Genomic DNA, 22,967 nt, shown 5'->3' with positions numbered 1-22,967 from the left:
TGTTGAGTCCATGTGTGGGGTCCATGTGTGAGGTACATGTGTGGGGTCTGTGTGTGGGGTCCATGTGTGAGGTACATGTGTGGGGTCTGTGTGTGAGGTCAACGTATGGAGTTCATGTATGGGGTCTGTGTGTGAGGTCAATGTATGGAGTTCATGTATGGGGTCTGTGTGTGAGGTCAATGTATGGAGTTCATGTGTGGAATCCATGTGTGGAGTCTGTGTGTGAGGTCAATGTATGGAGTTCATGTGTGGGGTCCGTGTGTGGGGGTCAATGTACGGAGTTCATGTGTGGGGTCCGTGTGTGGGGGTCAATGTACGGAGTTCATGTGTGGGGTCACGGTGCCCCAGAGGATCACGAGTGTTTGCGCTTCTGTGCCTTGCTCAAGGCAGCAATCAGGGATTGAACCAATGCACCATTTAATAAAACGGACTCTATTGCACCGTTCCATCCAAGCTGCAAAAAAATAGACTCTTTACAACAATCACACACACGATGTGCCGTGCAAAGTGCTCAGCTGCACACGAGGAACATTTTGGGGATGAAGGCTAAGAGCACTATAGTTCCCTGTATGATGGGGAATCAAACCAAGGACCTTCTAGTCACAAACCTGCCAGCACCTCCTTTGCTTTGTGGCAGCTTTAGCAACCTGAAGCGATGGCCTTTTGTGTTCAGTCTCGTGTGTCCAATCAGTACGTGAACGAAAGGTTTGTTTTTTTATTTGATTTGAACCACGCATGGTGGCATGTCTGAGGATCACTCAAAGACTAGGTGATTAGATTCAGAGTAAGATTAGTTAGTTTTTAAAGTTTAGGTCACAGGCCAATGCCAAAGTTTCGGCCCAAGCAGCGGTGGTCCTGTGGCCCTTTATTGAGAGAGTACTGTCAACTCAGAACATGGTGCCATTTTGGGACCAATTGTGCTGAACTACTGAATGAACCTTTTATTAGGGATGAGCGAGTACACCACTATCTTTATCTGTTCAACCATCTAAATTATGTGTATCTGTATCTGTACTCGTAGTGGGCGGGGCCTAAACTGGACATGGGCATGGTTTAACGGGAAATGGGTGGGGCTTAAATCAGTACATTATTTTAAGTCTGAAATTGATGTGGATTGATCAGAAGTTGCAATATTTATTACTAATTAGAAAACTAAATAATAGCCTCAAAATTGAGATCCAAATCAATGTTTCTGATCACAAAAGTAAGAGAACAATTTACAGAACAAATTTTTTGTATTAACTCAGAACATGAATATTAGTGTATGAATGAATAACAGCCTCAGAATTGACTTTCAATACTACTAAGTATGCATGAACAAAAGTTGTCATACTCAACACAGCTTTCTTTTTTTAATTTTATGATCAAACTGATTTTTTTTCAATTATTTATTTTTACTATCTAACGTTCTTGACATTTTTTCCCAGACAAACTTAAACAATATTTATTAAGATGTGTATGTCTGTGTGTGCATGACTGTCTGTGTGTGCATGTGTGTGTGACTGAGTGACTGTGTGACAGGGAGAGAGAGGTTGTTCTACTGACCAATTTATTTTTATGAACTGCAGTGAGAAAGTGTCAGATACTGCATGCAGCCATATTCAATAAAAATATTAATATAAGGTACTTTGTGTGTTCGGCTATATGTGTGTATGTGTGTAAGTGGTCTGTAAGACTTTTAATTTTTTAATGATCTGTGTGAACTTAGTGATTCATGCAAACATCCAGTGATGGCAAACAAGGAAATAATATGTCAGCCTTGTTCACTGTATTCTTCTCAAAAGCACCGCATTCAGTACGAGCAAAGTTTTCCAACTGACTTTATATCACCAACAAAACAAAAAGCAAACAAACGGTTAAAAAAACAAAACAAAAACCCCGACCGGAGTGGAGGGAGTGACCAATGTGACACAAACCGTTTTCAGCTCTGTCTTGTCAAATGCACTGCATACGATACGAAACAAGTTCACCAAATAACTTTAAATATCATACAAACAGAAACAGAGGTGAGCTGAAGAAAACAAGGAGCACTGAGAGAGCAACGTGAGGTAGAATCAAGCAAAGCACAGAGACAAGATTGTGTAGGGAGGGGTGGGTGCTGTGTGTGACTGGCCAATCACAGACCATGAAGACCGTCAGTTAGCCAATGAGGATTTTCCTTCAGCACGAGCACAGATATTGACGAGTTTTACTCGTATCATATTGCTCGTACTCGTCAAAAATGCTTTATCCATAATGTAAACTCGTCTGAACCCTACCTTTAATGTTTTCAACTTTTTTTTTTAATCATTTAACCACATACAGCAGGGGTGGCCAAGTTCGTTCCTCGAGAGCCACCTTCCTGACACTCTTAGTTGTTTCCCTGTTCCAACACACCTGAATCCAATGAAAGGCTCATTAAAAGTCTGCTAACAAGTCTTTCATTGGATTCAGGTGTGTTGGAGCAGGGAGACAACTAAGAGTGTCAGGAAGGTGTCTCTCGAGGACCGAACTTGGCCACCCCTGACATACAGCAATGCATCTAGGTACAGGCACTATCAAAATTAATATAAAAATAGTTAAGCTATCAAATTTACATAAATTTACAATTTGTGATGATGATTTATTTAATTAATTAAATATTTAATTAATCTGCTAATTAAAGCCTGCTGCTTCTGTAACTCTGTAACTCCGTGTCATGCAATGACATGTGTGACAGTTTTCAAGTTCGCCCTCTCTGGATTATGCTTTATTCTGGACTAATTTTACACTCAGCAAGCTTTTCTTTCTACAATCATCACCTCCAAATCAAAGGTAAGCTGGACAATTTCCCATTTTTACGGACTCCATGTTGTAAAGTTGCTGATTTTTTTGATCCATTTGTAATCTGCGTCAACACTGCAAAAACTATCAAAATATGAGAGGAGATGGATTGAAAGCAGAAAAGTGTCAAACCACAGCCTTTTGTGTCTGATTTAACAGGTGTACGTCAGGCTTGAAAAAATAAACGGCCGGTTTTTTAATCAGGAAAATGTCTCCGGTCCCACATGTGCAGGGTTTTAATGGAAATACACTGCGAGGGGACGTGACATTTTATCCGATGTGAGCGAAAAATCTGTCATACAAAATCCGTTGTACAGGGTGTTTATTACATGGAAAACAATACAAAAACTTTGGGACTTTTTTGTCCGGTGACTGCGAATATCTGGTTTATATGAGGACGGTTTAGGTGAGTTTTACTGAATATGTACTGTACATGAAGCCACTACACATTGCTTTTGTAGACTTAACAAAAGCCTTTGACACAGTGAGTCGCAGTGGCCTATTCCACATCCTTCAAACCACAGGATGCCCCCCAACTCTACTGAGCCTGATAAAGTCCTTCCATGACGAGATGGAAGCCACAGTGCAGTTTGACGGTGATAGATCACGGAGCTTCACTGTGCAGAGTGGTGTGAAACAGCGCTGAGTCTTGGCCCCAGCCTTGTTTGTCATTTACTTTGCAGTGCTCCTCCAAACAGCTTTCACTGAAACACCTGGTGATGTACTACTGCACCGGAGAAGTGATGGCTCCATCTTCAATCTTTCTAGACTGAAGACAAAGACCAAAACCAGACAAGCGACCCTGGGAGACATGATGCAGTCCTTGTGACCCACAGTGAACATGACTTGCAGCAGATGATCAACCAGCTTGATGTGACCTGCAAAGCATTCTCTCTGGCCATCAGCATCAAAAAGACTGTATAGTCTTGCATCAAGGAGACCTTACACCAAGTGTGACTGAGCTTGATGGCAAACCACTGGAAGCCATGCAAAAATTCTGTTACCTGGATTCCACTGTCACAGTAACACTATCCTTGGTGGAGGAGCTAAATGCTTGCATCGGCATAGCGGCGACTACCTTTGAGAGTCTTACCAAATGGGCTTGGAATAACAAATATCTTTGACAAAGACAAAGCTCCTGATCTACAATAGCTGTGTGCTTAGCATTCTCCTGTATGCCTCTGAAACATGGACAATCTATAAGAGCCAGGAGAAAAAGCTTAACTCCTTCCACCTTACATGCCTGAGGAAAATGAGCAAGTGCAGAATGAGATGGCTTGGTCATGTGCGGAGGATGGATGACTCCCAAATCCCCAAGCAGCTTTTCTTTGGAGAGCTCCCACATGCACGTCGCCCAGTAGGTCGCCCCAAGCTGCAATACAAGGATGTCAGCAAGCTGACCATGAAAGACTATGCAATTGACCCGGCTTCATGGAAGACCCTCGCATCTGACTGAAGTGCGCGGAAATCGGCCATCCACAAAGGCGCTGCCAAGCAAGAACAAGACTTGGTAGCAGGCTGGAAAGAGAGATGTCGGCATGACCCTGCCCCTGCTACAGCTGACAGCTACCCGTGCTCCTACTGTGCCCAACCGTGCAAGGCCAACATTGGTCGCGTCAGCCAAGAGAGGAGGTGTAGCGCGAGACCCGCTCACAACTGAGCCCGTCGTCATTCGACGCAAAAGCCAGAGAGAGAAGAGTACTCTACATCTTTACTCTTTTTTATTTAGATATATGTACCTTAGTATACACTAGTAGAGTTCCACCTTAGATTTAGAATGTATGATAGAAGATATACCTTAGTATATCATGGGACTGAAGAATAAATTTACCTCTCAAAACTTTGATGTTGGCTTCTATCCCACACGGCTGACTTTATTTTTCCAAATTTGTCTTGTGTACAGATCTGAAGGGAATCTGTACATCTTGAAGCCCTTGTTGTGTCTATTTATGCATCCAAACACACAACAACCCAGCATTTTCAGCAAATAAATAAATAAAATAGTTGGATTTACAGGCAGACACATTAACAGCCCATGCTATGTTGAACCCAAGATGGCACCATGAGTCACGTGACCAGTTTTTTCAGCTCGTCATGTCATTGCTCTATCAATTTGGTACTTTAACATTTCCATAACCCCCCTGTGCTTCCCAGAATGCACAACAGCGCCAGCAGAGTTCCAGCGTCTATCCCAGGGGGTATGTCAATAAAAAACAAAAAAGGCATTAAAAAGGACTTATCTCAATTTAAGTCTCCATCCATCCATTTTCCAATCCTGCTGACTCTGATTAAGGGTCACTGTGGAGCTGGATCACAACAGTCACTGGGGGAGAGGCGGGGTTTACCTGGACAGGACGCCACTATCTCAGGGCCATATACTGATGACAAACTCATTCACACGACCAAATTTACAGCCACCACTTCACCGATGGAAGTGGGAGGAAGCTGGAGCAGCCGGAGGGAACCCACATGAGCACGGGGACAGCGGGTTGACTCAAAGAAGCTTTTGATTTGGATTTGTCGAGCGAGCAGATTTTACAAAGGGTGACTGAGAAGTTTTGATGAAAGTCTCATGAAAGTTATTCAGTGTATTTCTCTAAAATGCTGGAAAATGTATTTCAGAGCATGAAGAATCCTTCAGCCTTATATATAGGCCCAGGAGGGCCCCGGACCCCCAGCCTGAGGGTTTACTTTCCCTCAGATTTCTCTCTTACTGAATCACATCCCTGATATTAGGGCTGCACGGTATGAGCTAAAATTCATATCACAATATAAACTGAATCCCTTCACGGTAACGGCATATATCACGATATAAACCTAAGTGTAAAAATTATAATGTGTTTCTGAATGGGTCCCTGAGCAAAGGTAAATTGATCAAAATAAATACATAAAAATGACAACAACAACAAAAAAAAATCAGACATTTTATAAAAAAAATACTTAATTTACTCGTATGTAAAGTCAGTCTGGGTAAATTGATGTTACTTGGCTGATTTTGTTTTTCTGATCCGGTTAAAAAAAAACTTGCTTTATTAACGTGGCACTTCCTCAAATGTTTAATTCAGGTCGCGACGGAGCCTCCGCCTTCCCCCCTGTGCGTCTGCTGAAATACACTCAACAAAAATATAAACGCAACACTTTTGGTTTTGCTCCCATTTTGTATGAGATGAACTCAAAGATCTAAAACTTTTTCCACATACACAATATCACCATTTCCCTCAAATATTGTTCACAAACCAGTCTAAATCTGTGATAGTGAGCACTTCTCCTTTGCTGAGATAATCCATCCCACCTCACAGGTGTGCCATATCAAGATGCTGATTAGACACCATGATTAGTGCACAGGTGTGCCTTAGACTGCCCACAATAAAAGGCCACTCTGAAAGGTGCAGTTTTGTTTTATTGGGGGGATACCAGTCAGTATCTGGTGTGACCACCATTTGCCTCATGCAGTGCAACACATCTCCTTCGCATAGAGTTGATCAGGTTGTCAATTGTGGCTTGTGGAATGTTGGTCCACTCCTCTTCAATGGCTGTGTGAAGTTGCTGGATATTGGCAGGAACTGGTACACGCTGTCGTATACGCCGGTCCAGAGCATCCCAAACATGCTCAATGGGTGACATGTCCGGTGAGTATGCCGGCCATGCAAGAACTGGGACATTTTCAGCTTCCAAGAATTGTGTACAGATCCTTGCAACATGGGGCCGTGCATTATCCTGCTGCAACATGAGGTGATGTTCTTGGATGTATGGCACAACAATGGGCCTCAGGATCTCGTCACGGTATCTCTGTGCCTTCAAAATGCCATCAATAAAATGCACCTGTGTTCTTCATCCATAACAGACGCCTGCCCATACCATAACCCCACCGCCACCATGGGCCACTCGATCCACAACATTGACATCAGACAACCGCTCACCCACACGACGCCACACACGCTGTCTGCCATCTGCCCTGGACAGTGTGAACCGGGATTCATCCGTGAAGAGAACACCTCTCCAACGTGCCAAATGCCAGCGAATGTGAGCATTTGCCCACTCAAGTCGGTTACGATGACGAAATGGAGTCAGGTCGAGACCCCGATGAGGACGATGAGCATGCAGATGAGCTTCCCTGAGACGGTTTCTGACAGTTTGTGCAGAAATTCTTTGGTTATGCAAACCGATTGTTTCAGCAGCTGTCCGAGTGGCTGGTCTCAGGCGATCTTGGAGGTGAACATGCTGGATGTGGAGGTCCTGGGCTGGTGTGGTTACACGTGGTCTGCGGTTGTGAGGCTGGTTGGATGTACTGCCAAATTCTCTGAAACGCCTTTGGAGACGGCTTATGGTAGAGAAATGAACATTCAATACACGAGCAACAGCTCTGGTTGACATTCCTGCTGTCAGCATGCCAACTGCACACTCCCTCAAATCTTATGACATCTGTGGCATTGTGCTGTGTGATAAAACTGCACCTTTCAGAGTGGCCTTTTATTGTGGACAGTCTAAGGCACACCTGTGCACGAATCATGGTGTCTAATCAGCATCTTTGTATGGCACACCTGTGAGGTGGGATGGATTATCTCAGCAAAGGAGAAGTGCTCACTATCACAGATTTAGACTGGTTTGTGAACAATATTTGAGGGAAATGGTGATATTGTGTATGTGGAAAAAGTTTTAGATCTTTGAGTTCATCTCATACAAAATGGGAGCAAAACCAAAAGTGTTGCATTTATATTTTTGTTAAGTGTAAATAAACAGCTTTGCAAATATCAGTGACAGAGCAGGCATCTCACAAACGTACATGAACAGCAGTGAGAGTCACCTCTGTTCTGAACACCCACAGCAAACTGGTTCTCACACACACACAGCCTCTTCACAGAGGAGGTTTCCTGGATTGAAAAAATCCACAAACGTTATCGCAATTAGTCGGTGGGGTCCAAATCTCTACCGTCGGCCATAATTATACCGTGTACCAGATAAACCACGTAAACGCGATAACATGTTAACTTGCCCAGCCCTAATATGTATCTATCTATATATCTATAGCTATATATCGATATATACAGTGAGGAAAATAAGTATTTGAACAATCAATCAATCAATCAATTTTATTTATAAAGCGCCAAATCACAACAAACAGTTGCCCCAAGGCGCTTTATATTGTAAGGCAAGGCCATACAATAATTACGTAAAAACCCCAACGGTCAAAACGACCCCCTGTGAGCAAGCACTTGGCGACAGTGGGAAGGAAAAACTCCCTTTTAACAGGAAGAAACCTCCAGCAGAACCAGGCTCAGGGAGGGGCAGTCTTCTGCTGGGACTGGCTGGGGCTGAGGGGAGAGAATCAAGAAAAAGACATGCTGTGGAAGACAGCAGAGATCAATCACTAATGATTAAATGCAGAGTGGTGCATACAGAGCAAAAAGAGAAAGAAACACTCAGTGCATCATGGGAACCCCCCAGCAGTCTAACACCCTGTAGTTTTGCAAGTTCTCCCACTTTGAAATCATCTTAGGTGCATGTCCACTGTGAGAGACATAATCTAAAAAAAAAAAAAAAAAAAATCCAGAAATCACAATGTATGATTTTTTTTTATAATTTATTTGTATGTTACTGCTGCAAATAAATATTTGATCCCCTACCAACCAGCAAGAATTCTGGATCACACAGACCTGTTAATTTTTCTTTAAGAAGCCCTCTTATTCTACACTCTTTACCTGTATTAATTGCACCTGTTTGAACTTGTTACCTGTATAAAAGACAGGACCTGTTCACACAATCAATCACACTCCAACCTGTCCACCATAGCCAAGACCAAAGAGCTGTCTAAGGACACCAGGGACAAAACTGTAGACCTGCACAAGGCTGGGATGGACTACAGGACAACAGGCAAGCAGCTTGGTAGAAGACAACAACTGTTATGATTATTTATTAAAAAGTGGAAGAAACACAAGATGACTGTCAATCTCCCTCGGTCTGGGATTCCATGCAAGATCTCACTTTGTGGGGTAAGGATGATTCTGAGAAATCTCAGAACTACATATGAGGACCTGGTCAATGACCTGAAGAGAGCTGGGACCACAGTCACAAAGATTACATTAGTAACACATGATGCTGTCATGGTTTTAAAATCCTGCAGGGCAGCAAGGTCCCCCTGCTCAAGCCAGCACATGTCTAGGCCCGTTTGAATTTCACCAATGACCATCTGGATGATCCAGAGGAGGCATGGGAGAAGGTCATGTGGTCAGATGAGACCAGAACAGAGCTTTTTGGAATCAACTCCACTTACCATGTTTAGAGGATGAGAACAACCCCAAGAAAACCATCCCAACCGTGAAGCATGGGGGTGGAAACATCATACTCTGGGGGTGCTCTTCTGCAAAGGGGACAGGACGACTGCACCGTATTGAAGGGAGCATGGATGGGATCATGTATTGCGAGATTTTGGCAAACAACCTCCTTCCCTCAGTAAGAGCATTGAAGATGGGTCATGGCTGGGTCTTCCAGCATGACAATGACCCCAAACACACAGCCAGGGCAACTAAGGAGGGGCTCCATAAGAAGCATTTCAAGGTCCTGGAGTGGCCTGGCCAGTCTCCAGACCTGAACTCAATAGAAAATCTTTGGAGGGAGCTGAAACTCCAAACCTGAAAGATTTGGAGAAGATCTGTGTGGAGGAGTGGACCAAAATCCCTGCTGCAGTGTGTGAAAACCTGGTGAAAAACTACAGGAAACGTTTGACCTCTGTAATTGCAAACAAAGGCTACTGCACCAAATATTAACATCGATTTTCACAGGTGTTGAAATACTTATTTGCAGCTTTTGCAGCTGCAGTCGTTACGCCATTTCCTTGCAAAGAAAAAACGACGAGACTCCACCCATCCTCACACAAAGGCTGCTTACAAGCAAATGACGCAACCGACAGGCATGAAAAAAAAATCACGCATGCGCACGAAGGTTCAAGGTTGGCTCATGCAAGCACACATGATTCAAATCCATCAGGTTTTTGAAAAAAAAATAAAAAGGTCTGATACTTTTCTAACAGACCTCGTAATAACTGTTCATTTTGATGCAGTCATGGTAAAAGGAGAAGCTGTGAGAAGTTTCTTTTTGCACCTGCAGCAATTAGTCATAAATGCAGACTGATAAAAACACTCATAAGTGTTATATATAACTATGAAAAAAATCTAATAAATTGCATGATATGTGCATATATATATATATATATATATATATATATATATATATATATATATATATATATATATATATATCTGTGTCATCATGTTGCCTGTACAAATGTCAGAGACATTACAGCTACAATAAACAACTGACATGTTCTTTAAGTGATGTCGACTAATGAATGAAAGTGCAGGAAAACTCCTCGACTTACAACCAGATGCTAATAAACTCTTCTGACATGTAATCAGCAGAGGCAGAAGCTCACCCCCAAACTGTGGCTGAATCCAGTGCTGGGGGCGGGGCTCGCGGCGCTGAGGTAACTGCTGACGGCTGACTCCTGACTGGCTGTTCCATAGAGGTCTGCCATGGGCCCGGGGCTGGTCGTACCTAAAAATCCCGCTGAGCGAGAAGGGTTGGAGCCTAAACGGGACAACAAATACAGATCTTTACTCTGCGGATCAAACATCAAACCCCTCAAAGATTAAACAGCAGAACTTTCAGGCAATTTAAAAATTTAAGTAAGTACAGCCTCTGCCTTTAATCAATTTAATAATTACAAAAAACTCATATCATGAGGCACAGAGTGGAAAAATGTGAGGCGCTCAGAAGCACAACAGCAGCCAGCAAAGAAACCAAACTAAAACAAATTTCACTCTTGGATTTATATATATATATATATATATATATATATATATATATATATATATATAAATCCCCCCCCCAAGTGGAAGTGGTATGTGTGTTCCTCAAGCTCAGTCCTCTACCAGAGGTCTGGGAGTTTGAGTCTTCGGTGTAGTATCGTAGCTGTTCCATGGACTGCACTCTTCTGGACAGAGACCTCTGATGTTGTGTTTGGAATTTGGTGGAGTCGCTCTTCCAATTTGGGGTTTACAGTCTGTAATGCTCCTATTACCACTGGGACCACTTTGAACTTTACCTTCCACATCTGCTCCTTCAGCCCTTGTTACTTCTCTATTTTCTCATGCTCCTTCTTTCTGATGTTGCTCTCAGCTGGGATTGAATCATCGATCACAACTCTGGTCTTCTTTCACTTGTCAACCACCACTTTGTCTGGCTGGTTGGCCAGCAGCTGCTTCTCTATCTGGAATTTGGAGTTCCACAGGACCTTAGCCCTGTCCTTCTCAACACCCTTTGATGGCGTCTCCAATCTAGACCTGGGGACTTCTAATCTGTATGCGGCACAGATGTTCCTGTACACGATTCGACACTTGGCATCTATCTCCTCCACTGGCCAACTTATTATTTTTGATAAGTATCTGATGACTTGTGGGGCGTATGTATGTACTGATGGCTCAGATCTTATTCCTCTACCACTGAGCTGGCTTCCTGTTGCTGACCTTTTTGCATCTGTGTATATGTGTATATAATATACACATATACAGTCCTGCCCTTATTTCATCAACAAGGACAAGACTCTACTATAAAATTTGACACAAGAAATTAGAATGTTGGTGATGGAGTTGTTACAGTGGTTGGGGCAGTTGAAAAACGAGAAAAAGGCCAGTGTCACATGGGAAAAACACAGGACACAGTCTGTCATGTCTAGGATGTGCCTGCTGGCGTCATGCACAGTGCAGTAACAGCAGACAACATGGACGTCACCAAAGTGGTTTCTGCTGTGGTGGCTCCCTGCTCCACAAACCACCAGCAGCCACTATTTACCGGTCAAAGAAAAAGTATGGGTTGGATCCATGGGTCTCCAGGCATCCAGATCACATCAGACACTTCATTCCTGATGTTTTCTGTGACCCCGTGAATAATAAGGTGAGTTTAGCAGAAAATATTGGCTCAATTGCACACATGACAGACTGAATCTTGCTTTAGATCATTTTCTCTGATTCCAACATTTCAACCCTTAACCCTCTTTTCTTCTTCTTTCACACATCAGTGAAACTTGAAACATACAGTGTTGTTTCTATTTGCTTCTATAAACAATATATCACAGTTTCTGAATTTTTAGATAGAGTTCATTTTTAAGCACTCCCGTCATACCTGGATTTTATTAACTGACATCAGCAGTAAGCTGACCTTGACACGACCTCCATGACATAAACGTAATATGTCTGAAGTCATGTGACTCTTATGGAATATATCATTAAACTATCAATCAGAGGCTGAAACGAAGCTGATTTTTGGATCATGATTAATTGGGGACAAGAGAAGGTTCTGTCATTCATACCTCTAACTACCGCTGCTGCTGCCGCCGCCGCCATCGGTCCATACGCAGTCAGAGGAATGGCTGAAAAACAAAAAAAACTAACCATTCTGAGATTTTAAATCAAGCCCGGCTGATCAAATACATCAAAGCAGGATAATTCCACAGCAGATCTACAGACAAACGTGCAAGCCAACGTACCTGTGAGCTCAGGGGGGTGGGGTGAAGTCAGAAGGGGGGTCCTCTCTAAGTGGAACTCTAAAACAGAAACATCAGAGGTTCAGACACACGCTGCCAAGAACCAGGGGCACAGAGCATAGAGACAACAAACTGGGACATTTATTGTGAACCCCCCCCCCCCCCCCCATAAAACAACCACAGTCCATTTCCCTTAAATACTGAACACTTATTTTGTGTTGCACAATGAAACTAAAAAAGTTAATTTAACATTTTTTACATGCACACACACACACACACACACACACACACACGTATTCAAACATATAAATAATACTAACCCAAATGCAACAAGAGTCAAGAGATGACATATCCCCCCCCCCCCCCCCCCCCCCCGGTCCCCACAAATACACCCTTTTGCTAAATATGAATGAAACTGGTCAACTGATTCTTGAGCAGTCGCGCTAAAGGGCCTTTCAGATTGCACGCTTTGGCGTTGGATGCAGATTATATTATATTATAATATATAATTCAATTCAATTATATGAATAATTTACCAGACTTAAAAATATACACATTAATTTTCATGCTATTTTATTTGTCTAAAAATAAATGTCCAAGGTTCCTTATAAAGTTAATCAGAAAATCATCTCATCTGAAACAACAGGAAAGTTATGGTTTTAATTTACAGAGGAAGAAAAGTTTGTAAAGAATCTTTTATTTTTATTTTTTACTATTTTAATTACACTCAACAAAAATATAAATGCAACACTTTTGGTTTTGCTCCCATTTTGTATGAGATGAACTCAAAGATCTAAAACTTTTTCCACATACACAATATCACCATTTCCCTCAAATATTGTTCACAAACCAGTCTAAATCTGTGATAGTGAGCACTTCTCCTTTGCTGAGATAATCCATCCCACCTCACAGGTGTGCCATACCAAGATGCTGATTAGACACCATGATTAGTGCACAGGTGTGCCTTAGACTGCCCACAATAAAAGGCCACTCTGAAAGGTGCAGTTTTATCACACAGCACAATGCCACAGATGTCGCAAGATTTGAGGGAGCGTGCAATTGGCATGCTGACAGCAGGAATGTCAACCAGAGCTGTTGCTCGTGTATTGAATGTTCATTTCTCTACCATAAGCTGTCTCCAAAGGCGTTTCAGAGAATTTGGCAGTACATCCAACCAGCCTCACAACTGCAGACCACGTGTAACCACACCAGCCCAGGACCTCCACATCCAGCATGTTCACCTCCAAGATCGTCTGAGACCAGACACTCGGACAGCTGCTGAAACAATCGGTTTGCATAACCAAAGAATTTCTGCACAAACTGTCAGAAACTGTCTCAGGGAAGCTCATCTGCATGCTCGTCGTCCTCATCAGGGTCTTGACCTGACTCCAGTTCGTCATCGTAACCGACTTGAGTGGGCAAATGCTCACATTCGCTGGCGTTTGGCACGTTGGAGAGGTGTTCTCTTCACGGATGAATCCCGGTTCACACTGTCCAGGGCAGATGGCAGACAGCGTGTGTGTCGTCGTGTGGGTGAGCGGTTTTCTGATGTCAATGTTGTGGATCGAGTGGCCCATGGTGGCGGTGGGGTTATGGACGAAGAACACAGGTGCATTTTATTGATGGCATTTTGAATGCACAGAGATACCGTGATGAGATCCTGAGGCCCACTGTTGTGCCATACATCCAAGAACATCACCTCATGTTGCAGCAGGATAATGCACGGCCCCATGTTGCAAGGATCTGTACACAATTCTTGGAAGCTGAAAATGTCCCAGTTCTTGCATGGCCGGCATACTCACCGGACATGTCACCCATTGAGCATGTTTGGGATGCTCTGGACCGGCGTATACGACAGCGTGTACCAGTTCCTGCCAATATCCAGCAACTTCACACAGCCATTGAAGAGGAGTGGACCAACATTCCACAGGCCACACCTGACAACCTGATCAACTCTATGCGAAGGAGATTTAAAGTACTGATTTTAGTTTATAAAATTGTTCATGGACTTGCACCTCCCTATCTGGCTGACTTGATAAGCCCCTATGTACCAGCTCGGGCCCTGCGTTCTCAGGGTGCAGGACTTCTGTGTGTTCCCAGGGTGAATAAAAAGTCTGCCGGTCACAGAGCTTTTTCCTATCGTGCCCCAGCTCTGTGGAACGATCTGCCGACACACATTCGGCAGTCGGACACTGTGGAGACCTTTAAATCACGTTTAAAGACTCATTTATTTTCCCTGTTTTATCATTAGTGTTATGATGTGTTTTTAATCTTCTATTCTTTTACTGCTGTCTTTCTTTTATGGTTGTTTTTATTGTGTTTTAAAATTTTAATTGTTTTTTATGTTGTGAAGCGCCTTGAGACGATTTTGTCGTGAATTGGCGCTATATAAATTAATAAATTTGAATTTTGAATTTGAGATGTGTTGCACTGCATGAGGCAAATGGTGGTCACACCAGATACTGACTGGTATCCCCCCCCCAATAAAACAAAACTGCACCTTTCAGAGTGGCCTTTTATTGTGGACAGTCTAAGGCACACCTGTGCACTAATCATGGTGTCTAATCAGCATCTTGATATGGCACACCTGTGAGGTGGGATGGATTATCTCAGCAAAGGAGAAGTGCTCACTATCACAGATTTAGACTGGTTTGTGAACAATATTTGAGGGAAATGGTGATATTGTGTATGTGGAAAAAGTTTTAGATCTTTGAGTTCATCTCATACAAAATGGGAGCGAAACCAAAAGTGTTGCATTTATATTTTTGTTGAGTGTATTACAAGTATTCCAATGTAAGAAACTTTTTTTACAGTAATCAGAAATTAATTTTGAGGTAAAAAAAAAACATTTGCAAGGATTTTCTTCAGAAAACTGCTGTATAATTGAGCAGTTCTGTGACACACATGGCAGTGTTTTATATAGATCAGAGGTTTCTGCACTGAAGTCTTCCATGTTTTGGCCTGAACCCTCGTTTCTATTGGACAAGCGAGTGCAAAGCTACCTCACAGCGTGGCAGCTTGACAAGTGGCAATGTGCTCCCGGGTCCGCGTGTCGGCTCGCTCCGCCACAGGAAAAACACCTCTGTTGGAAGCCTTAAGGACAAGTTGGAACATGTCCTGCTGTTAAACAATTTCTCATATACTCACTCCACTGAAAGCCATCAAAAGCCGCCTGGATTTTACAAATGGTTATCAACACGGAGGTGTTTTTCCTGTGCCGCCGCACCGCGTCGGCTGCGTCCCGACGCGCGGACCCGTCCGCACGTCTTTCATTAAAAAAATCTCCTTTAACAGTGGAATATCCGGATAAAATGCTGAAACCGACTTCTTCTGAAACTTCTCTGTTCTCTCACGACGTCCTGGATCAATAGAGCCTGAAATGTGGAGGTTTTCAGCTTGAACAGGCTGACGACGGCGGCTGAGAGCACTGAGCGACGTCTCGCACTGTGGGAAGTCCTTAAAGAGACAGAATCACCTCAAAATCTCTCATCAGCCGTTAAAATTTTCACTGAAAACCAGCTTAATTTTTCGAACCGTGTCCACTTCGATGTGTCTCACAGGGTTAGAAAAAATTTTGATCAAACAAAGCGCCAGTCTCTCAGCAACTTCTCAGACAAAGGAATTCCGACGAGGGGCTGGACGACTCCTCCCACAAGGAGTGCTCACAGGCGAATGATGTCACCGACAGGCGTGGAAAAACTCACGCATGCGCACGAGGGTTCAAGCATGTCTGACGTAAAAACATATGAATGAAATCCATATAGTTTTTGAAAAAAATAAAAAGGACCGTTACTTTATTGACAGACCTCGTATAGTACATACAATGAAACTTGTCCTCTGCATGTAACCATCCTAATTACAGTGAGACACAATGTAACCACTAGGGGCAGTGGGCAGCCACAGTCTGGCGCCCGGGGACCAACTCCAGATGTAGACGCTACCTTGGTCAGGGGCAGAGAAAGGAGCAGACCCTAAATAAACATGTTTTTGATGGTGGTATTTTTGTCCCATTCTTCCTTCAAACATGTCTGAACATGTGCAACAGTACAGGGTCGCTGTTGTTGCCTTTATCGTTTCAAAATTCTCCACACAACAAATATAAATATCCTGGGTTCATACTGCCTGCAATGACACAGACGTCAAAACAAATGTAAGGTTTTTTTTATTGCATTTTCCACATCATCCCAAATCGATTTGGGTTGGTAATAATAAACTGATAAATTAAAAATGAATAAAAATAAACAAAACCTAATGGTACATATTGTACTAAACGCTCTGCTAACATTACAATAACATTATTGCCCATTATAGATTGATATTAAGAAATGTTATTACACAGAAAGTGTTTTGATGTTTAAAGAATTAAAAGGTAAAAATGAGTTTTCACGTCAGTGGGCGTGTCCAGTTCTACTTCATACTCTCAGGTCCACTGCTAGGACCAGTGTTGTAATGTAAGGAAATACTTTGTTACTGTACTTAAGTAGAATGTTGACGTATCTGTACTTTAATTCGTTATTTACATTACTGGTGACTTTCACTTTTACTCCAATACATTTCCTCAATAAAATGTATACTTTTATTGCGATACATTTCCCTTAACCATCTTCGTTACTACAATGTAAAAGTAGAAGAAATTTGATTGGTCAATGCCTGTTTGCAGAGGTGTGTAGCGGTACGCCTCGAAGAGCGCCTTTCACTCCTGCAGCATCAAGTGTTGTGTTTGACATAAATTCAAAAGACAAAAAATATGAAAGGTGACGGGTTGAATCTGTGCCCCCGCTGAGGAAGAGGAGACTGGAGGGCGAAAACCAGCTGCCCTCTGGACTCCAAACGTGCACACACCGATGCACAGATCAGCTCCCGCTGGAGTTAACACACACTTAAGAAAACTTCAGTACCGTCAAAACTGGCCAGCGTGGCTGCTTCATTTTATTTAATTTATTTAAAATTTTCGCAGAGAAGCACTGCACAAAAGCAGCGCCATGTTTTGGATTTGAGAGCATTGCATTTGGTTGCTTTGCAGTTGTTGGTGGTGATGATGCTTGCAAAGTTGTTTTTTAAATTTTCCTTAAATTTGGCAGAACTGTGTAGCTCTAAATGACTGTTCTGTTTCACAAGAGCCTGGTTGTTGTGTTTGTAAGGATTAAACAACGAAGAAGCCGTGCATTATACGGTTTGAATGCACGAGGTGGAGTCTAAAACACCACGACATGAAGCGGAGTGGTGTTACTCCGCGTCGTGCATTCAAACCACATAATGCACGGCTTCTTCGTTGTTTAATCCGCTTATACCGTGGTCCCACACAGTGAGCTAACACACAAATATTTATTTAAGTTAACAGAACTTGATAAAAATGCGTAAGTATTTGAGACTATTTTATATCAGTCTCAAGATATTTTGCCTCCGATGTGCTTACCGTGTCTGTGGGCTCGGTAAGCCCCACAGCGGGCCACTCACGCCGCCCCACTCTCTGCTGTGTGGAGCTGCAGCCAACTCTGGCAACAGGGCCAGAAACTACGCTCGCTGTTTTGATGCGGAGCGCTCCGGCAGCCCGCAAGGATAGAACCGTTCTCTTCTTCTTTCCCTTCTTCAATCTTGTCCAGTTCATCCGATGTTAAATCTTTATGCCGTTGCTTTTGCTGTTCTTCTCGTTTGCTCTCCTCCTCTTCTAAATATTAAAATTCACTTGGAAATCCATGTTTTATCGCGTTTCTGTCATTCACCTGTCAAAACACAGCTGATCTGCACCAACTGATTTGCGCGTTGCTATGGTGATGACCAGAGTGAAGTGATTATAACAGTGACTTAACTCGCCAAACTACGTGTGCGTATACACGAAAATAATGCACGGCAGTTAGACATGGAATTCTCACTGATCATGGTATAAAACAGATTAAAGCCTCGGTCCCACCAAATAATAAACCATGAATAATGAGCCACGCATGGGTGTGTAGTGATTATAAGGATGATAAGGAATGACCCACGCTTTGATCTATCACGTATCCACTACTAAGATGCCTCTATGTGCCTCTCTGTACCCCACATGTGCTACGTAGCAGCCTTTAGTGAGCCACAACCGACCTGTCAATAGAGCCTCGAATGGCTCATATCAGCCATGTCTGAGCCATGCAGTGCCGTGTAGCGCGACATCGGTTCACGAACGCACATGGTTGGTCCTACCTCTGCCCCTCCCACTCTTGTTTCCTCATGGAGCAGGAAAGAGAGGAAAAACATGTCCAGATGAAACAGTCCTCTGTGATTCCAGAAACGATTAGAGGTGTTTTCAGCATCCAAGGTTTGGCAGAAAATGATTATAATCTGCTACAAAATAATTATTTTATATACAGTGTCCGGAGCACAGAGCAGGTGGAACTGTGTGCACAAAGGGCAGCCACCCCAAAAATGGCCTCTCAGGTCCCGCGTAGTTGCCAGGTACACGGATAATGGGCTTTTAGCAGCCTCGTAAGCACCACACACATGCCTCTGAATCGTCGTATTAACTCGTACACAAGCTGTCCCACGCTGCTGTTGCTAAATTTTGAACATCTTGAAATTAGCGCCACGCTCCGAGATGAGCCTCGTTAACTGAAGATAATGCCTCTAAGAGACACTCAGAGCCACTATTCTCCCAGGATAGTTGAATAAATCCTCTCTCAGCAAAAACAAAAACAACAACAAAAAAAAACATGCTGCGTGGCTCATTATTCATACTTCACTATTTGATGGGACCAAGGCTTTACAAAATTTGATAGTATCTTGTAGAAGTATCACTTATTGTCCCTTTTCAGCACAGGACTTCTTGGATTATTTTGAGAAGACAAATAGAAGACATTAGGTTGAGCATATCCCAGCATGCCTTAACCCAGCCACTACACCCTGCTATGGAGGTGAGTGCTACCATTCAGGTATTACCTAGATTTACAGAATTTGATAGTATTTCACTAAATCCAATCCAATCCACCTTTATTTGTATAGCATTTTAAAAACAACAGCACTTTGGTAGTGCTGTTGTCCAGCTCTGTTGTAAAAGAGCTCTTTTACAAAGTCTCCATTATATTTAGGTGGCCGGTAAAGCACCGCGCATAGTACCGGGTCCGAGTGACCCAGTTCAAACAAGCTCAGCTCAAAAGCTGAGCTTGTTTGAACTCAACAACAAACAACATAAGCGGTAAAGGCTTGCAATAGAGGCTGTTTTTAAAAACATTTGCAATTCCTCCTCCATGGCCAGATGTCAACCAGGTACAACCAGGAGGTAGAAGCTCTGTAAAGGCAGCTGACTCACCCACATTTATCCAGGTTTCAGTCAGGAAAAGTACATCCAAAGCGTGTGAGGTGAAAAAGTCTTGGAGGATGAAAGTCTTATTCATCACGATCTTGTGTTTACCAGCACACATCTAGTCAAACCCTTGGAAAATCGGGATATCGGCCGCATGGGCTGTCCGGCTCAATGGCTTGAGGTTGCGCAGATCAGTTCCACCGGGACTCCGAAGGCAAGATAGGCGAGGGCGCACAGCATGAAGCTCTACATATAGGGTACAACAGGTACCAGCCGAACGAGAGCATGACGAGAGTCAAACTGACGAAGACAGGCTAAATATTCCTGTGAAAAGCCCCAGGGAAACCTCTTCCAAGCCACCCCGGAAGAGGAGACTGGCCAGGCTTTAATCCTGACTAGTCGGCCACTGCGCGTTCCTCTGCGTCTATGCCTCCAAGGGAAACTGAGCTCCAACACGGAGCAGATATGCAGGAACATCCGCCAAAAGCGGCGGAGGACAAGTTCTTTGCTCATCCCGACCACAACTCGGCAGAAAATTTACAGAGGATTTGATTTTTAACAACTCCTACCGATCATATACCAGCAGAGAGTTTATGGTCCTCAGGACAGACGCCAATGACAGAACAAACACAAAAATTGCCAGCGTTAGACGGCCTGCCAGACACACCGGTGCCATCTTGACACAACACCACAATGTTCTGATTTGCGGCTGAAACTCATAACGTCTACAAAAAGCACAACCTGTTTATTTGATCCTATACCAACAAAAAAGGACCTGTGGCCGACTGTGCTGGAAATTATTAATCTCTCATTAACTTCTGGATCTGTTCCTAAATGTTTAAAATCTGCAGTGATTAAACCATTACTTAAGAAACCTAATCTTGACCCTAGTGTGTTGAAAAACTATCAGCCGATATAAAATCTGTCATTTTGCTCTAAAATTCTAGAAAGGGTGGTGTCACAGCAGCTTGGACCAACTTAAATGGACTGTATTTATATCGCGCTTTTCCATCTGCATCAGACGCTCAAAGCACTTTACACATCAGTGTCTCACATTCACCCCAATGTCTGGCTGCTGCCATGCATGGCGTGCACTACACATCGGGAGCAACTAGGAGATTAAGGACATTGCCCAAGGGACCTTAGTGATTTTCCGGTCCAAGGAACCGAGGATCCTCTGGTCTCAAGCCCAACACTTTAACCACCTGACCATCACCTGCAGTGCTGCAATGGCTCAAAAAGATTATTCTCAGTAAGGTGTACTGAGAATAATCTTTTTGAGCCACTGCAGTCTGCTTTTAGAAAATATCATTCCACAGAGACAGCTCTCACTAAAGTGGTGAATGATCTTCTGCTTGCAATGGATTCAGACACCACTACGGTTCTGGTGCTGTTAGATCTTAGTGCTGCCTTTGATACCGTGGATCACTACATTCCACTCGACAGGCTGAAGAATCATTTTGGGATTACTGGGAGTGCCCTTGCATGGTTGAAGTCATACTTGTCCAGTCATTCTCACTGTGTTTTGTACAATAACACTACCTCTAACCTTAGTGACATGAAATTTGGGGTTCTATAGCACCCCTTGGGCACATATTGTGGCATTTTGGGATTACCTTTCACTGCTATGCTGATGATACTCAGTTATACATGCCAATAACTGCTGGTAATATCATCCACATAAAATCCTTAGAAGATTGCCTTGCATCAGTGAGAAGCTGGATATCTAGCAATTTCCTACATTTAAACTCTGATAAGACTGAAATGATGGTTCTTGGTCCAGTGAGACACTGGCGCCAATTTGACCAGCAAATGCTTAGCCTAGGCTCGTGTGTCATACATCACACTGACAACTCGAGGAACCTTGGGGTAATTTTTGATCCTACGTTGTCCTTTGCCCTCCACATTAGAAATATTACGAGGACTGCTTTCTTCCACCTGCAAAATGTAGCGAAGATTCGTCCCATCCTGTCTATGGCTGATGCTGAGACCCTGATTCAAGCATTTGTTTCTTCTAGATTGGACTACTGCAATGTTCTATTTTCTGGTTTACTAGAGTCCAGCATTACGGGTCTGCAAAAATGCTGCTGCCAGACTTTTGACAGGAAGCAGAAAGTTTGACCACATTACCCCCATTTTAGTGTCTCTCTTCACTGGCTTCCAGTCTCTGTGTGATCAGATTTTAAGGTTCTGTCACTAACCTATAAAATTACTCACAGACTAGCCCTTCCCTACTTAGCTGACCTAAGTAGTCCTACTTTGTGTCCCTAGGGTGAATAAAAAGTCTGCATGTCACAGAGCTGTCTCTTATCATGCCACTATTCTGTGGAATGATCTCCCTGCATCGATAAAACAGTCAGATTAAGGAGAGACATTCAAGTCCAGATTTAAGACGCACTTATTTTCCCTTTTGTATGGCTAGCATACTGGCATAGTATGTTACTATGCTACCTATCCTTTTAAATTAATTGTATTAGGAAACGGCACGGGCCGCAGCCTCAACTTCATCTAAATTCTGGGTCTTTTAGTGAAGCTTAGGGCTAGTGGCCGGCAATCACCTTAGTATTTTTTCTGTTTTTCTTGTTGCTAAATGCTGATAAATTATACTGAATTTGTTGTCTTTCAGCCCCCTGATTCTGGTTTTTTTTCTCTCTGAGGTGCGGCTCCATCCAGAAATGGGAGTGGGTGTTTTTCTTCTGCAGGCCTCCCGTCTTGTGCACCAGCAAGGACTCCCAAAATTTCCTGTATTGTCTATTGTGTCTGTATCATGGCCCAAGCAGAGGGTCACCCCTTTGAGTCTGGTCTGCTTGAGGTTTCTTCCTCAAATGATCAGTGGGAGTTTTTCCTTACCACTGTCGCCTGTTTGTTTGCTCTGGGGGTTGGTAAGGTTAGACCTTACTTGTGTGAAGCACCTTGAGGCAACTTTGTTGTGATTTGGCGCTATATAAATGAAACATCAAAACTGAAGTTGAAATGTGGATTTGGGTCTTCTAGGAAAACGACTACGTATTTAGAAAAAGAACGGCAGCTTTATTTACAGCTACATACATCCACCTGCTCACTCATCCTGTCACTCATCCCATCACCAACTGCTCCACCAGAGGCGGATCCACATATATACATACAATAAAACTTGTATGTATATATGTTTATAAAGACAGCATGTGAACAGCTGTTTTTGTGTGTGCACAATGTTTGTGCAAGACGTTGGACTTGGGAAGTTGGACGAAGTTGGACAACAGTCAAACAGAACACTGATGGTACAGGAATTCTGCAAATGATAAGGAACTGCCATGACAGAAAGCAAAACGGAATACGGACAACTTGAATTTGTCATTGGGATTCGTACAG

The 22,967-nt window shown here is 43.1% G+C and overlaps 1 protein-coding gene across 1 annotated transcript in view; it reads right to left on the bottom strand.

The window, feature by feature from the left end:
* msi1b (musashi RNA binding protein 1b) overlaps positions 1–22,967 on the bottom strand; it is a 164,011-nt gene that overhangs the window by 5,718 nt on the left and 135,326 nt on the right. The window contains exons 11-13 of the mRNA XM_034169683.1: positions 12,344–12,400; positions 12,167–12,226; positions 10,232–10,386 (exon numbers count right to left, since the gene is read on the bottom strand). Coding sequence (XP_034025574.1) covers positions 10,232–10,386; positions 12,167–12,226; positions 12,344–12,400 — 272 coding nt within the window. The remainder of the gene's footprint in view (positions 1–10,231; positions 10,387–12,166; positions 12,227–12,343; positions 12,401–22,967) is intronic.

This window comes from Thalassophryne amazonica, chromosome 5 (genome assembly GCF_902500255.1).
Source record: "Thalassophryne amazonica chromosome 5, fThaAma1.1, whole genome shotgun sequence".
Lineage (NCBI taxonomy): Eukaryota > Metazoa > Chordata > Actinopteri > Batrachoidiformes > Batrachoididae > Thalassophryne > Thalassophryne amazonica.
This window is presented reverse-complemented; position numbering and strand designations above follow the sequence as displayed.